The sequence below is a fragment of the Hemitrygon akajei genome, chromosome 7, assembly GCF_048418815.1.
Source record: "Hemitrygon akajei chromosome 7, sHemAka1.3, whole genome shotgun sequence".
Lineage (NCBI taxonomy): Eukaryota > Metazoa > Chordata > Chondrichthyes > Myliobatiformes > Dasyatidae > Hemitrygon > Hemitrygon akajei.
This window is the reverse complement of record NC_133130.1, coordinates 167,984,656-168,003,002: the sequence shown is the minus strand read 5'-3', so window position 1 is coordinate 168,003,002 and position 18,347 is coordinate 167,984,656. Positions and strand designations below refer to the sequence as shown.

Below are 18,347 nucleotides of genomic sequence, written 5' to 3'. Positions count from 1 at the left end.
TCCCAGAGAGTTGTGGGGGTCTGGAATGCACTGCCTTGGAAGGCAGTGGAGGCCATTTCTCTGGATGCTTTCAAGAAGGAGCTAGATAGGTATCTTATGGATAGGGGAATCAAGGGATATGGGGACAAGGCAGGAACCGGGTATTGATAGTAGATGATCAGCCATGATCTCAGAATGGCGGTGCCGGCTCGAAGGGCTGAATGGTCTACTTCTGCACCTATTGTCTATTGTCTATAATAGACAGCAGAGATATATCAGTAACCAGCAGACAGAGGTTAATAAAGGTAAGGAGCAAGTTTAGCAGGGATACAAGTCCTGAAGAAGGGTCTTAGCCCAAAACATCAACTGTTTATTCATTTCCATAGATGTTGCTTGACCTCCTGTGTTCCTCCAGCATTTCACATGTCAAAGCACAGGTGGCTCAAGCTCTGGCTAATCAGGGTAGCTGCTTATTTGGAACAGCTCTTAAAGACAAAAAATCTAAATCGAGAAAATAGCTGGGAGTCCCTTCATTTATTTGCAGCTTGATTGGGGCAGGAGACTGCTGCCGAACAGTTTCAAATAGTGTCAGTCGTGTGCACTTGCGTGGCCAATTCTGAACTGTTTTGCTCAGTACAGTTTCAAGCATTTAAGCTTGGAGATGCAGAACAGCTCGGAGTGAAAAAGCAATGATTTCACTACTTCAAGTTAGGAACTATGAAGAATTTAACTGTACCTACAATTATCTTTAATGTTGCAACAAAAATCAAGATTTGGAGGATGGAATCATCTACCGCATTGTATGAAGGCAGTCCATTATCTGTGCTGATTTTGTTCATTTATAGTCAATCAAAAGAACATGGCAGCGTACATTGAATGAATTCCTCTGTCTATTAGGAACTAATATTGTTTTATAGTACTCTAAAGGTTCTGGTAGTGTTCTAAATTGTTCATTTAAATACATAAATCGTTACTCAGTTAAATGATAGTTAAAAGGAAATATTTACTTAACCATATAACAATCACAGCACAGAAACAGGCCATCTCAGCCCTCCTAGTCCGTGCCGAACTCTTAATCTCACCTAGTCCCACCTACCCGCACTCAGCCCATAACCCTCCACTCCTTTCCTGTCCATATACCTATCCAATTTTACCTTAAATGACACAACTGAACTGGCCTTTACTACTTCTACAGGAAGCTCATTCCACACAGCTATCACTCTCTGAGTAAAGAAATACCCCCTCGTGTTTCCCTTAAACTTTTGCCCCCTAACTCTCAAATCATGTCCTCTCGTTTGAATCTCCCCTACTCTCAATGGAAACAGCCTATTCACGTCAACTCTATCTATCCCTCTCAAAATTTTAAATACCTCGATCAAATCCCCCCTCAACCTTCTACGCTCCAATGAATAGAGACCTAACTTGTTCAACCTTTCTCTGTAACTTAAGTGCTGAAACCCAGGTAACATCCTAGTAAATCGTCTCTGCACTCTCTCTAATTTATTGATATCTTTCCTATAATTCGGTGACCAGAACTGTACATATTCCAAATTTGGCCTTACCAATGCCTTGTACAATTTTAACATTACATCCCACCTTCTGTACTCAATGCTCTGATTTATAAAGGCCAGCATTCCAAAAGCCTTCTTCACCACCCTATCTACATGAGACTCCACCTTCAGGGAACTATGCACTGTTTAAAAAGTCAAACTATTTCCATGAAACTTAGGCTCATTGATGCAAAATATTCTGGACCCAATGTGTCCCAGTTAATGGGAAACCACGGTACTAGTATTTGAGATTACTACAGACAGACACTTCACGGCCTGTGTGGACAAAGTAGGCAGAGAAGCTGCTTCGGTGCTTAAAACTCACTAGAAGCTGAGCTTCCTTTCAATTTCTGCATGACGTTGGTTCACTGACATTTTAAAAGGTTTTAGTAGAAAAGCCAAATAATATCTGCCCACTCAACCAATTAAAAATTCCTCCAGTAAACCTGCTGTTCCAGAATTGATGAAAACCAACAATAGAACTTTAGAAGTAGCATGCATTACATCAGATTAAAAAGCTATGGCAAATGCGAACCTGTTTAGAATTAATGTTTCGCAACTAAATAAATACACACTGAATATCCTAATTATCAACAGTAACAATATCCCCAATTACTTGTGTGTCCAGTACTTGAAAATACATTTGCTATTGTAAATATAGCAAAGAGACTAACCTGCCCATAAACCTTGACATATAAACTCAGTGGCCACTTTATTAGGTACACTAGCCCGTTAATGCAAATATCTAACCAGCAATCACCTGGCAGCAACACAATCCATGAAAGCATGCAGGCATGGTCAAGAGATCCAGTTGCTGTTCAGATCAAACATCAGAATGGGGAAGAAATGTGATCTAATTGACTTTGACCATGAAATGATTGTTGATGCCAGGTAGGGTGGTTTGAGTAGCTCAGAAACTGTTGATCGCCTGGGATTTTCACACACACCGTTCTCTAGAATTTACAGAGAATGGTGCAATAAACAATAACATACATCCAGTGAGCAGCAGTTTTGTGGGCAGAAACAATAACAAAGGCCAGAAGAATGTCCAGACTGGTTCAAACTGACAGGAAGTTGACTGTAACTCAAATCACCACACGTTACAACAGAGTGCAGAAGAGCATCTCTGAATGCACAGGCCCAACCTTGAAGTGGATGAGCTACCGCAGAAGCCCATGAACACACCTCCTGTACCTAATAAAGTGACTACTGAGTATAAGCTCTTGAATTTCCAGAACCAGCAAAATGCAAATAGACACTATGCTGCTCTGCCATTTTTCTCTTCCACACTAGTTCGCTATAGTTTCAATTTCCTAATCTTTCAAACATTTACCCACTTCCTCTTTAAATACTACAATGATCAGCCCTCCACAACCCTCCTGGTAGAGAGTTCCAGTCATTCAACCATCCTTTGCAAGTTCCTATGCACCTCAGTGACCATCCAAATACGTCCCATTGATAGAGTTCTCCCACTAGTGGAAACATCCGAGCATTGGGGCACTATGGCAGCATAGTCGTTAGTACAATGCTATTACAGCTTAGAGCGTCTGGAGTACACAGTTCAATTTCAGCATCCTCTAAGAAAGTTAATGCGTTTCTTCCCCAGTGCACATTTCCTCCCACAGTCCAAAGACATGCCAGTTAGTAAGTTAATTGGTGATCATAAATTGTCCTGTGATTAGGCTAGGCTTAAATCGGTGGGTTGCTGGGTGGTGCAGATCACTGAGTTGGAAAGCCCTGTTCCATGCTGTGTCTCTAAAACATTTTTTTTTTAAATCCACCCTTTTGTGTCCCTCTCTTATTTTACAAACTCCAATGAATACAGATCTAATTTTACTAGCTGATCATAATAGTACAACTCTATCATCCCCAGAAATTAACCTGGTGAATTCCACTGAGCTGTCTCTGACGCTTGTATATCCTTTCCAAATAAGTGTAACGCTATTACAGTGCCAGTGACCCAGGTTCAATTCCCACCAAGGAGCTTGTACATCTTCTCCATCAATGCATAGATTTGCTCTGGGTCCTCCAGTTTCCTCTCACATCCCAATGATGTACAGGCTAATAGATTAATTGGTCACATAGGTGTGAAAGGACAGTTGAGCTTGCTGGGCCAGAAATCAAGTTACCATGCTGTATCTCTAAATTAATAAATATACCAACTAAGATACCTGTTATATGCACATTTGTAGAAGAGATAAATATTCTCAAATACATCTGAAAGATTTCACTTACTCTCCGTATATCTGTTGGAAGGGTTAAACTTGGATTTACCATCTCATCCAGAAGTCAGAATCTCTAGCAGCACACTCAATGCTGAATAGCACTGATAATCAGCCTAGCTCTCTGGAGTGGCAACCAGAGGACACATGTTTATAAGGTAAGGGGCAAGTTTACAGAGGATAGAGGTAAGATCTTTCTCACTCAGACGAGAAAATCTGCAGATGCTGGAAATCCAAAGCAACACACACACAAAATGCTGGAGGATCTCAGCAAACCAGAAGTCCTGAAAAAAGGTCTCGGCCAGAAATGTGGACTGTTTACTCTTTTCCATAGATGCTGCCTGGCCTGCTGAGTTCCTTCAGCATTTTGTGTGTGTTTCTTTTTCTCACTCAGAGTTTGAGATAGAACAGCCAGAGGATTGGTGGAGACACAGACTCTCATTCAATCAAACCAAGCACTTACATCAACAATGCCCAGGTGGCCACAAACCAAATACCGTAGATTCCGGATTTTAAGCCGCTACTTTTTTCCCACATTTTGAACAGCTTTGAACTCTGCGGCCTTTAATACGGAGCGGCTAATGCATTATTTTTTTCATGCCGCCAAAAACATTTTGCCTCGTAACAGTAGACCAATAAAATTGATGAGTAGTTCACAGAGGTCCAATGAAATTGTACGATAAATCAAGCACACTTTCACAATTAAATTATTGTAAATCAGTCATTTGTACTCACCCTCATCAACATGGAAAACACTCGAAGAAAAGCATTGTGCTGCCTTTATGGCAGTTATTTAGTTTATAATATTTTCGCTTAGTAATTCATTTTCTAGTTAAAGTTAGAACTGTTTTAACTATATTTGCTTTCTGTACTACATCGCGGGATGCTATGACGTCACACCCGGTTTCGCCGCGTCTTGTGGGAAAAATGCCGTTTGCGATAAACGGGAAGGAGGGGGCGAGCGGCGGAGCGGCTTTGGATCTGAGCGAAACGCTGCTTTTAAGTTAAAGGCGATCAATAACTTTTCCTGGTAGGCTGCAGTATATATATATTTTTACCAGTCGTTAGGAGATATTGGAATGTTGTTCAGTAAAAAAGTATACGCAACGTATATTTAAAAGTAGCCGCGTTACAGGCACGGTTCGAAAAAAAAGCATTTGCAATATGTATTTGTTTATGTTACCATATGGATTTAATTAAAAGTTAAAAAATCCTCACGTGTAATATCTTTCTGTGTAAATATCTCATATTACAACGTGGGACACCTGCGGCCGAAAATCCGGTGCGGCCTGTACAAGTAAAAAATTGATTTTCTTTCTAAAATTAGAGTCAGCGGCTTTTAATCAGGTGCGCTCTGTAGTCCGGAATCTACGGTACTGCTAAATGGGATTAGTACAGATGGACATTCGAAGGTCTCTGGGGAAAAGGTAGACAAGACTGCCTGGTTCATCCTGTTTCAATTAGCAATTCAAAAAACAAATGAGTCAGACTACAATTGTCAATTTACAAAGAAATGTCAAGGTTACTGCCCTAAAACTTGGTAATAGAGGAATATAAAACAGCATTCATGCATATTGACTTCTATACGCCAAAACAAAACATAAATAACCCAACTTTTATGTTGAAATATGCAGGGTTAACCACACAAATACAATGGAAATGATCTGACCCAATTCAACCACAAAGAAAAGCTATATTGCAAAATTACCTTCAACATTATTCATCATGAACCTTCAGAAGTTAATTCAAAATGGATAAACCAGTTTTACTTGATTTGAACACTCACAGGAACAACACTCCCTGGAATTATTTTCCAGTAGTTTTCTTTATTTGTGTTTATCTCTCATGAAAACGTGACAAAAGTAACAGAGATTTATTTTAAAAATCATAACAGTCATTCCAATACTAGTCTCCACCCCACAAAAATAATACACTGGGGAAAATCTGGGCATGAATTGTAACTCCTAACCTAATACTGAAATGCTTAGATACAGAGAACATGGAAAGGATGTTTTCTATAGTGGGGGAATCTAGCACCAAAGTGTACAGCCTCAAAACAGAGAGACGTCCCTTTACAACAGATGAGGAGGAATTTCTTTGGCCACAGGATGGTGAATCTGTAGAATTCATTGCCACAGACAGCTGTGCAGGCCAAGTCGATGGTTCAATGGTTCCATTTAATATCAGAGAAAAATACAAAATATACAACCTCAAATTCTGACTCCCCATCATTGAGTATATTTAAAGCAGAGGTTGATAGGCTCTTGACTATTCAGAGTGTCAAAGATTACAGGCAGAAGGCAGGAGAATAGTGCTTAGAGGGATAATAAATCAGCCATGATGGAATGGCAGAGCACACTCAACGGGCCAAATGGCCCAATTTTGCTCCAATGTCTTATGTTCTTATATCCATGAGGCACTACAAACCATCAGAAGCAGAACCATATTTTACCCCAATGATCCAGCTTCATACTATTAGCAAACCCATTCCTTTGGTTCCTCCCAATTATTGACCAAGAGTCTGCCAGAGCTGGAATCTGGAGCAACACAATCTGCTGGAGGAACCCAGTAGGTTGAGCAGCATCAGTAGGAGGAAGAAAACTGTTGATGTTTTGGGTCAATACCCTGCATCAAGTCTTATTCAGCTTGTCCCGTCTCAATCAAGGTGTTCAATTCTACCACAGGTTCTCAAATAATGAAACGTCTATACAATTTGTTACAAGACTTGGGCATCAGAATCAAGTTTATTATCAGTGACTTACAGTATATAGCATGTTTTTTTGTTTTGCAGCAACAGTACAATGCAAAGACATAACAATTACTATAAATTAGGAAATAAATAATGCAAAAGAAAGGAATTATAAAGAAGTGTTCAAAGACCGTTCAGAAATCTGATGGCAGGGGGAACGAGTTGTTCCTAAAACATTGGTTGTGGGTCTTCAGGCTTCTGCACCTTTTCCCAAAGGTTGTAAAGAGAAGGCATGCCCTAGACGGTAAGGCTCTTTAGCGATAGATGTTGCCTTCCTGTAGCACCACCTGAAGATGACCCCAGTGGTGGGAGAGGCGTGTCTATAAAGGAGCTGAATCCACAATGCTCTGCAGCTTTTCAAAATCCTGTACACTGGAGCATCCATACCAGGCTGTGATACATTCAGAATGGCCTCCACTGATAGAAATTCACTGGAGTCTTTGGTGACATACTCTTAACAAAGTAGAGACACTGGGATTCCTTCTTTGTGGTTGCATCAATGCACTGGGCCCAGATTAGATACTCCGAGATACATGCATCCCAAAAATGTTGCTATCTTCTCCCCCTTAATATTCACTTGGATTATCAAATTCTCTACCATCAAAGATAGTGGAAATACCAGGGACCAAAACTAGAGAACTGACACTGACCACCTGCCAACTCCATAAAAACTTTCCACCAGCTACAAAGCACACGAGTGTAACATTATCCAGGAAACAAAAGCCATAGTTATTCCCTCCAACATCAATGAACTACAGTTCAATGCCAAGATTTCTGTAATAGCATGTCCCAGACTGCAATCTCTACCCACAAATCCAAGGCAAATGGAAAACACACCATCAGCTTTGGATACAAGGTGTTTGTTGTCCTCTAGGTACCTAACACCAGCACTTGGTCTAATTACTTCAGCTAACATGGAAAGGGATCTTCACCACACATCAAAATGGCACGCCACTACCACCTCAATAGCAATTCAAAAGGAACTAAAAAAACCCCAGTAATCTCAAGTTACTGTTAAACCCAAGTTTTATATTGAAATATACAGAGTTAACCACACAAAATGCAATGAAAATGAACTGACCAAATTGGGACCGCGACGCTTGGGCAGAGTTCTGAATTCAAATTCCACGTCTTCTGTTTGTACGTTCCTTCCTGAGTGATTGTGGGTTTCCTCCAGGTGCTCCGGTTTCCTCCCACATTCTAAAGCCACACCAGTTAGTAAGTTTATATTTATATTGTCCTGTGATTAGGCTAGGGCTAAATCAGTAGGTTACAGGGTGACACAGCTCATCTGGCCAGTAGGGCCTGATCCGCACTGTATTATCTAAATAAATAAAACCACGAACAAATTAATTATTAATAAATATCTGAAAATATTCTTCAAATTTGGCATTACGTTCTAGCTTGTTAACTGTGCACGCAACTCACATCTTCAACTGCAAAAGAGCGCTGATAATGGCGATGTTAAGCACAGCGTTCAACTAATGAAACAACGTTCTTCTAGATGCAAAGTGACTTCTATGAAGGTTGAAATTTCTGGAATTCGAAATACCAAAATGGTTAAAAATATCTCCCATTGCTTTAGGTCTAAATACATGCACTCCCAACGCACAAGATAACGTCTCGATAAGTATCATGGCTGTATTAATAAACCAATAAACCAGAAGCAAGGATAATATGCCATTCTACAATCCCCAAGCTCAAGTACACTGTCCTTAAATAATTTTACCAGTGAACATTTTATAGCATATTTTCCACATACAGAAAAGATTTTTAAAGATTAGCTTTAGTTGTCACATATATATCAAAACATACAGTGAAATGCACTGGTTGCATTAACGGCCAACATAATCTAAGGCTGTGTTGGGGGCAGTCCACAAGCGTTGCCATGTTTCCGGCGCCAACAGAGCATGCCCACAGCTTACTAACCCTAATTTACATGTCTTTGGACTGTGGGAGGAAACTAGAGCACTCAGAGGAAACCCACATGGTTATGGGGAGAATGTATAAACTGCATACAGACAGCAGTGGGAATTGATGACCAGTGCTGCAATAGCATTACGCTAACCGATATGATACCTTGCCACAGACAATGAAAACTACTATTACCAAAATAATACAAATAGAGTAATCACGGAAACTTATATTACACCCCTAATAAAGCACAGAAGTAGTATAACAGGTCTAATAAGAGTCATGATTATAATCCTTGTCTCGGCACTGGGGTTCAAAATTAAAGCCTTTTAATCTAAATTTAATTTCACTTATTCCACCCCAGCAATTTTCCTTGTTTTTGACAAGAGAAAAAAATGTGACGAAAGATACTTAAATGGGCAGATTCTTGCTAAAAATTCATTAAACTAAACTAGTCAAACTAAGACATACACGAGTGGGATAGATCAGCTGGCAGAGTGGTGATGCAACAACTTCTCAATCAACGACAGCAAGCCCAAGGAACTGATTGTCAACTTAGGAAGGGGAGGTCAGCAGAAAACATAGCAGTCCTCATCGAGGGGTCAGCAGTGGAAGGGTGAGCAGCTTTCAAGTTCATAGGCATCAACATCTCAGAGGATCTAACATACTGATGCAATCACAATGACACACCAGTAGCTCTACTTCATTAGGAGTATGAAGAGATTTGGTATATCAAAGACTCTTACAAATTTCTATAAACGTACAAAGGAGATCCTTCTGAGTGGGTGCATCATAGCCTGGTATGGAGACTCCAATGCACAGGATTGCCAAAGGCTGTAACAAGGGCTGCAACACAGCCAGCTCCATCACAGGCAGTAGCTTCCCCACCACTGAAAACATCCTCAAGAGGCTGGCATTCATCCTTCAAGAAGCTGGCATTCATCATTAAAGGCCCTCACCTTCCGGGAGCATGCCCTATTCACATTAATACCATCAGGGAGGAGGCACAGGAGCCAGAAGGCCTACACTCAATATTTTTGGAACAGCTACTTTCCTTCCATCATCAGATTTTTAAATAGTCAATGAATGCCATTACATTATTTGTTCTTTGCACTTATTATTTCTATATTTAAAAATGCACCATTTATTTTGGTACCTTACAGTAATTTTATTATTGCACTGTACTGCTGCCACAAAACATCAAATATCATGACACATCAATGATAATAAACCCAATTCTGATTTATACTAGTCAATTTTAAAAGGATTGAAATTCCACAAATTCTCTAAACAACTCAACAAACCCATGTACTTGAAATAGGTTTTTGATTAACACAAGTATAATTTTCATTCGCAAGCCACACACTTCCCATTGTAAAGACCATTCAGCCTACTGAGTCTGTCACATCTGATTTATTTTCCTTCTACCTCATTCTCTTGTCTTCTCCCCCAAACATTTGACACCCTTACTAATCAAGAACCCATCAACCTCTGTTTAAATATACCCAATAACTTGGCCTCCACAGCCATCTATGCCAATGAATTCACAAATTCACTATTCTATGGCTAAAGAAATTCCTCATCTCTGTTCTAAATGGATGTCCTTCTATTCTGAGGTTGTTCCCTGTGGTCCTAGACTCTCCCACTAATAGAAATATCCTCTCCGTCTCCACTCTAAGCCTTTCACTATTCAATAGGATTCAATGAGATCCCCCCCTCACTCTTCTAAACCTCAGCAAGCACTGGCCCAGAGCCATCAGAAGCTCCTCATACACTTATCCTGTGAATGAAACAGTTATTCCCACGAATCTCCTCTGGATCCACTTCAATGACAGCACATTCTTTCTTAGATAAGGGGCCCAAACCTATGCCTTTTCAAGTCTCAGCATTAGATCCTCATGTTTATATTCTAATCCTCTAGAAATAAATGTTAACGCTGCATTTTCCTTCCCTACCACCAACTCAACCTGTAAGTTAACTTTTGGAGGACCCTGCATGAGGACTCCCAAGTCCCTTTGCACCTCTGATTTCTTAACTTGCTCACCATCTGGAAATTAGTCTACACCTATATTCCTTTCACCAAAGTGCACGGAAATACACTTGCCGACACTGTATTCATTCCACCATTTCTTTGCCCATTCTCCTAATATTTTTAAGTCCTTCTGCACCCTCAACACTACCCGCCCCTTCAACTATCTTTACATCATCCACAAACTTAAGACGACAAGTCAGGAACAGAGTGAAATACTGCAAAGCTGGAAATAACACTATATTCAATGGGTCAGGCAGCATCTATGGAGCAGAAAGTCAACTATTCAAGTCAATGACCTTTAACTAAAACTGAACTATAAATGTCAATGTAGGAGACCCAATCTCAGATGCCAAACAATAGTAATTTAAATATCGTACAGAAATAAGTTTTGAGAATTCTCACATTTTAAACAGCACAACACAGGCCCTTTGGCCCACAATGTTGTGCTAACATGAACCTACTCAACCATCAACCTAACCCTTCCCTCCCACACATCCCGTAACTCTATTGTTTTGAACACATAGCTATTTTCAAAATGTATGGTTAACAGATAACATTGTCTTGACAGTCCAGTCAGAGTACATTTATTTGCTGATAATCCAAGCCACTTTCAAACCCATAATCTTAATCAAACAACTAATGACTAAGAGACAAGACTACACCCTCACGTTGCACTTCATGCTGATCGTGTAAAGCTCTGATTTCTCAATACCCGCATCATCGGGGAAAACAAAACCTCTTTTGCTTCTAAACTCCTCAACTGCAACATTTAAGTTACAAATTTAATACATCGTCAACTAATCCAGATTATGAATAACTAGTTGTGTTTTGGTGTAATGATAATCACTAATACTAAATCGGAGAGGTATCAAATACTGACCCCTTACGTCACTGTTAGCCAATAGAAAGCAGTCGAGGAAACAAAACAGTGGTGCAGAACAAAAAATATCTTAAAATAAAAACGCGTTGTTTACATACAATTCAGAACGGAAGGTTTGTGTAAACAGAAAACAAGCTCCAAATGATCAAGACAGCGAAGGACCAAGCGACCCCGATGAATTCCTCGTTAAAATATACAGTTCCTGCCTCTGTGCATGGCAGCAAAGGTTTCTGGAACCTGTAGTCCTAAACTACAACACATTCAAGATTCTTTAATGTTATTGCCAGTACACAAGTAAAGGCGAGCAATATAATTGTTACTTCCGATCTTATAAGCACAGAAAAACACAATAAAACAAGGAAAATAATAATAATAATCAAAATAAATACGCAAGATAGCTTATACACATAGATTGATTGTGTATGTCCCATATACAACCGATATACAAAATAAACACCGACATTTAAGTTAATGCATCGTAAATAATGAACATAAAACGATCGAGTTCATAGCACTGGGAAACACAGTGTCCGTGCAATTTGGATTCAAGTAAATTAATCGACGGCATTTTCAAATATTAAAAAAGTATCACGAACAAATACCGCGTTGGACACCTTCGTTGCACGGTCTATTAGTTGGTGGTTGCTTTTGTTATTACTTACAATTAAATATATTAAAAAAATTATACAACAGGCACAGCACTGGACACCTTAGTTGCACAGTACAATCCAATGTTAAATTACTGACCATATTTGCAGTACAGTGATGATTAATGCAATGGACGCAATTCAGTTGCACAGGGGAAAGTTAGTTTTGTTTTTAACTGCTAACGATTAATACTATCAGCAATCGAAAGATAAGTTAAGCACGATTGGTTGTTTTATCTACGAAAAAAAACAAAGGTGAGGATTGCAGAGCTTTGGGCACCGTTGTGGGGCGGCGCAGGCACGTTATTTCCCCCAAGCTGCATGGACATTTGCATAAAGTGGCGGAGGTTATAATGCAGCGGATTCCGTTTGCTTACACTTTGCCAGAGTTGCCGAACATTTGCAACGAGAGGGCTGCAGTCCCGGCCAACAGTGCGCGTGCGCGGCGAGGGCCCAGGGCCGCCGGGCCCGGCACTTTAAATCCACCGCCGGTCCCCGTTACCGAGGGCAGTAGGCGGCCTCGTCCTTTCCGGGAGCGGTGGGGGAGGGGGGGGGAAGAATAAGAATAATCGGGGACAAGCACTCTCTCTTGTGTCTTCCACCACAATCACGGCGCCTAGAATCAAAGCAGAGCAGGGTCTCCTCGGGGGCGCACGGCTTCGCCAGCCCGGTCCTCCGCCCCCACCCATCTCCCTTCACACCCTCAGGTGTCGCTGAGCTCACCTGGGCGCTGCGGGAGGGGCCACCGAGCGATAGCGAGAAGCCGGGCCCGCAGCCGCGCCGCGACGTCATTCGCTTCTCGGCCGCCACTGTCAACACCGGCCCCGCCGCGGCCCTGCACTGCGCATGTGCCGTCGCCACCATAACCCCGCCCCTACGGGAGCGCATGCGCACCATGCCGGCAGGACCCCGCTATGGGGATCGACCCTCCGAGTAGCCAGGTCTTAAAGGGGCTGCTACCCACCAGATCACAATGGCCATTCTGAGCTTCCAGTTGTCTATCATTTCGATTCCTCTTCACTGCCCTCAGCTCCACTGCCAGAGTAAGGTTCAACTCAAGCCGTAGGCGCAATCCTCCACAATCTCCATCAGCACAGGTACTCCACAAGACTGTGTGCTTACCCCCCCCCCCTCACTTTACACTTACTGCAGTGTACTTAAGCACAGCTCCAATGCACTATCCAAGTGTGTTGGCGGCACCACTGTTGTTGGCCGAATCAAAGCTGGTGAGGAAGCAGGATATAAGGGGGAGATTGAATATTGGCTGAGTGGTGGCGCCTCAACAACAACCCCTCACTGAATCTCAGCAAGACTAATCATTAACTTCGGGAAGAGGAAACCAGAGGTCCATGAGCCAGTACTCATCAGGAGATCGGAGGAGGCAAGCGTCAGCAACTTTAAAATCCTTGGCATTATTATTTCAGAGGATCTGTCTGAGGTCCAGCATGCAAGTTCCACTACAAAGGTAGCACCTCTACTTTCTTAGAAGTTTAAGAAGATTTTGAATGCCATACCAAACTTTGACGAATTTCTGGAGATGCATAGAGGAGGGTATACCGAGTGGTTGCATCACAGCCTGGTAGAGAAACACCAATGTCCTTGAAGAGAAAAACCTACACTGAGTCCACAGCCCACCACAGGTGAAGCCCTTGCCATCACTGAGCACATCTACAAGGAGCACTATTGCAGGAAAGCAACAACCAGCATCCAGGCCATACACTCTTCCTGCTGCTGCCATCAAAATGGAGGTACAGGAGCCTCAGGTCCCACACCATCAGATTTGGAAACAGTTATAACCTGACAACCATCAAGCTCCTGAACCAGACTGGATAACTTCCCTCAACTCAACAATGAGGTCCCACCTAGTTTCACAACCTCTGGACACACTTTCAAGGACTCTGGAAATCCTGTTCTCAATATTATTTATTACTTATTTATCTATTATTATTATTATTATTATTAATAATAATATTCTTTTTGTATTTAAACAATTTGGTTTCTTTTGTTCTGCTTTAAGATGGCGTTGGTGAACCTCTGTGACTTCTGGCTGGTAGCTAACAAAACAATAATTCGTTAACCACTCGTTTTCTGGCAAACGATCATCACAAGTAATAGTCTGTAAATTCCTTTTGGACTTGGAGGCAATTCAATGTGGCAGGACCAAGGAGGGGTGGTAGGCCCATCACCAAGAGCGTGTAAGGTCGGACACAGGCTGAACCGAAGCCACAGGATCCAGGCCCCTCTACAAATTTTATTGTAAGTGCCCACAGGAAAATGAATCTCAAGGTTGTATTTGGTGACATAAATATACTTTGTTAATAAATCTACTTTGAATTTGGAACTTAACGTTCTGCTAGTGTAGTCTGCAAACCAAAAGCATGAAAACAGTTTCCCAATTTTCGGTTTTTTTCAAGAGCAGTTTCTTCCCCTCCACCATCAGATTTCTGAATGGACAATTAACCTGTGTACACTATTTCACTATTTTTCCTTTTTTTTTGCACTACTTAATTTAACTTTTTATTTATGTGTCTTATTGTAATTTATGATCTTAAATTATTGTGTATTGCAGTGTGCTGCTGTCACAAAACAACAAAATTCACAACATATACCAGTGGTATTAAACCTGATTCTGATATGGAGAGAAAACACAACTGTAAATCACAGGCAGGCGATCTGCAGCAGAAATAGCCCGTTGCTGGAAACCCAGAACTAGGCACACGTGATACTGGAGGAACTCAGCAGGTTAGGCAGCATCTATGTCAACATTTTCAGGCTGACTGTTTATTCTCCTCCTTAAAAGCGAGCCCATAGGTTATGGAATCAGTTGGGATCTCAGTGTTGGGGTGAGTGAAGCCATCCAGTCTGGTTCAGGAACCTAATGGTTGAAGGGTAATAACTGTTGCTGAATTTGCTAATGTGGGGCCTGAGGGTCCTGTATCTCCTTCCTGATAACGCCATTGCCATCACCCTCCACCTGGCCCTAACACACCTGGACAAAAAAGACACATACATTCGAATGCTGTTCATAGACTTCAGTTCAGCATTCAACACAATTATCCCTGAGAAACTGATTGGAAAGCTGAGCCTACTGGGCCTGAACACCTCCCTCTGCAACTGGATCCTAGACTTCCTGACTGGGAGACCTCAGTCAGTCCGGATCGGGAGCAGCATCTCCAACACCATCACACTGAGCAGGGGGCCCCCCAGGGCTGAGTGCTCAGTCCACTGCTGTTCACTCTGCTGACCCACGACTGTGCTGCAACACACAGCTCGAACCACATCATCAAGTTCACCGATGACATGACCGTGGTGGGTCTCATCAGCAAGAACGATGAGTCAGCTTACAGAGAGGAGGTGCAGCAGCTAATGGACTGGTGCAGAGCCAACAACCTGTCTCTGAATGTGAACAAAACAAAAGAGATGGTTGTTGACTTCAGGAGGGCACGGAGCAACCACTCCCCACTGAACATCGATGGCTCCTCGGTAGAGATCGTTAAGAGCACCAAATTTCTTGGTGTTCACCTGGCAGAGAATCTCACCTGGTCTGTCAACACCAGCTCCATAGCAAAGAAAGCCCAGTAGCGTCTCCACTTTCTGCAAAGGCTGAGAAAAGTCCATCTCCCACCCCCCCATCCTCATCACATTCTACAGGGGTTGTATTGAGAGCATCCTGAGCAACTGCATCACTGCCTGGTTCGGAAATTGCACCATCTCGGATCACAAGACCCTGCAGCAGATAGTGAGGTCAGCTGAGAAGATCATCAGGGTCTCTCTTCCCGCCATCACGGACATTTACACTACACCCTGCATCCGCAAAGCAAACAGCATTATGAAGGACCCTACACACCCCTCATACAAACTTTTCTCCCTCCTGCCGTCTGGGAAAAGGCACCGAAGCATTCGGGCTCTCACGACCAGACTATGTAACAGTTTCTTCCCCCAAGCTATCAGACTCCTCAATACCCAGAGCCTGGACTGACACCAATTTACTGCCCTCTACTGTGCCTATTTTCTTGTTTATTATTTATTATTTTTGTGCACTTTATGCAGTCCTGGGTAGGTCTGTAGTCTGGTGTAGTTCTTTTCTGTGTTGTTTTCACGTAGTGCAGTCTAGTTTTTGTACTGTTTCATGTCGTACCACGGTCCTGAAAAATGTTGTCTTGTTTTTACTGTGTACTGTACCAGCAGTTATGGTCGAAATGACAATAAAAAGTGACTAGACTTGATGGCAGCAGTGAGAGGAGAGAATGACTTGATGATGGATGCAGCTTTCCTGCAGCGGCACTTCACGTAGATGTGGCCAATGGTGGGGAGGGCTTTCCCTGTGATGGACTGGGCCGTATCCGCTACTTTTTGTAGGATTTTCTGTTCAAGTGCCTTGGCCGTGATGCATCAGGACTCACTTTTCCTGATTAAGGATCTCTAAAGGAATTACCTGAAGCTGGAAAACTCGACTGAATTCCAGTTTTGTACTAAAAGACAAAGGTTCTGAATCAGCACAGGTCAGAAGTGAAGCAGCGAGTCTGAGTCTCGACATTGTGATCTATCTATAAAAATATCACAACTATGCAAATATCAGAGATAAAGTAACAACAGGCACAACATAATGTCATGATCTTCCTGTGGTAATCATTTCACCCTGCGTACAGATATCAAATATCTGTTCCATATGCAAGTTCTTCAGTGACATTTCACTGTTATGTACTCAGACATGGGACATTTATTGATGAAAGTTATCCAGAAACTAGTGGCGTAGTGGCATCAGCGCTGGACTTCGGAGCGAAGGCTCCCCAGTTCAAATCCAACCAGACAGGCTTCGCCAGGTTTCAGACGCCCAAAACACACCGTATGATGAGAAATCACCAAAAAGATCGGTGCAAGAAGCTTGTCGTGATGGCACCCCAACAACTCCACCAGGAGTTAAGGGCACGTGCACACACACACATCCAGAAACACCAGAACTTGAGTAATCCAGCAAAGATTCCTCATTTACATCAGAAGAAATTTGAATGTTGATAAAAGATCTCTCTGTAGTCCCCAGAGGTGACACGTACACTTCATTAGGTACACCTGCTTGTAAATGCAAATATCTAATCAGCCAATCATGTTGCAGCAACTCAATGCTTAAAAACATGTAGACATGGTCAAGAGGTTCAGTTGTTGTTCAGACCAAACATCAGAATGGGGAAGAAATGTGATCTAAGTGACTTTGACCGTGGAATGATTGTTGGTGCCAGACGGGGTGGTTTGAGTATCTCAGAAACTGCTGATCTCCTGGGATTTTCACACACACCAGTCTCTAGAGTTTACAGAAAATGGCGCGAGAAACAAAAAAAAAAACATCCATTGAGTGCAGGTCTGTGGTGTTAATGAGGGAGGTCAGAGGAGAATGGTCAGACTGGATCAAGCTGACAGGAAGGGGATAGTAACAAGTAACTGCACATTACAACAGTGGTGTGCAGAAGAGCATCTCTGAATGCACAACCCATTGAACCTTGAAGTGGACGGGCTGCAGCAGCAGAAGACCACAAACATACACTCAAAGGCCACTCTATAGCATGCATGAGTTACGTGGCCATTGAGTGTATGTCACTGAAAACAAATCCGATTCAGATGTTGCAGTGGAAAATGTTGAGCAGAACAATGGGAATAACTCAAGGGCTTTCCCCTGAAGCATCTCTGCAGGAATGTTTGTGCCTCACTCCCTGAGCCAGCAGGTGGTCAGTTTAATGTCCCACTTACAAAGCAGTAGCTACCACGGTGCAGTATCCTCTAACCAATGTCGGTCCAAAGGCACCACCTCTCTCTGTGGTCCTGATCTTTGGGCAGCAGAGTGGCTTGGGGGTGGGTTGCTCAGGGAGATTCAAGATTATTTAATGTCATTCCCAGTACATAAGTAAATAATTGTTACTCTGGATCTGATGTAGCACAAAAAACTCAATAAGGTAAAGAACACAATAATAATAGAAAACACAATAAATATAAATATATAAGATAGCTTATATACATAGATTGATTGTCTGTACACAAGGTGACTGACAGGAAAGTAGTACTGCCCAAGTAGTAAAGTAGTGGTGTTGGGGGTGTGGAGGGGTGGGTTAATGGGTAGAGGTGCCGATCAGCCTTACTGCTTGGGCAAAGTAACAGTTTTTGAGTCTGGTGGTCCTGGTGTGGATGCTACGCGACCTCCTCCCTGATGGGAGAGGGACAAACAGTTCATGAGCAGGGTGGGTGGGATCCTTCATGATGTTACTTCTCATCTGTCTGGTCATGGGTCCAGCCGGCGGGCAGTTAAGGGTTCTTTCTGAGCTGACTACCTATCCCTCTTTCAGTGCCCTAGCACCCTTGGGAGAGTACTTCAGGGGAGGCGTCTG

The 18,347-nt window shown here is 42.3% G+C and overlaps 1 protein-coding gene across 3 annotated transcripts in view; it reads right to left on the bottom strand.

Annotated features, from left to right (window-relative positions):
• The window catches only part of rabgap1 (RAB GTPase activating protein 1), a 242,797-nt gene extending 229,912 nt beyond the window's left edge, over window positions 1-12,885 (bottom strand). The window contains exon 1 of one of the 3 annotated variants that reach the window (XM_073052552.1): window positions 12,697-12,885. In XM_073052552.1, the coding sequence (XP_072908653.1) occupies window positions 12,697-12,870 (174 nt within the window). In that variant the 5' untranslated portion in view covers window positions 12,871-12,885. Of the gene's footprint in view, window positions 1-12,350; window positions 12,370-12,696 lie in introns of those variants that run through there. The other 2 variants (XM_073052553.1, XM_073052554.1) reach the window with 2 other exon arrangements.
• Window positions 12,886-18,347: the final 5,462 nt, after the last annotated feature.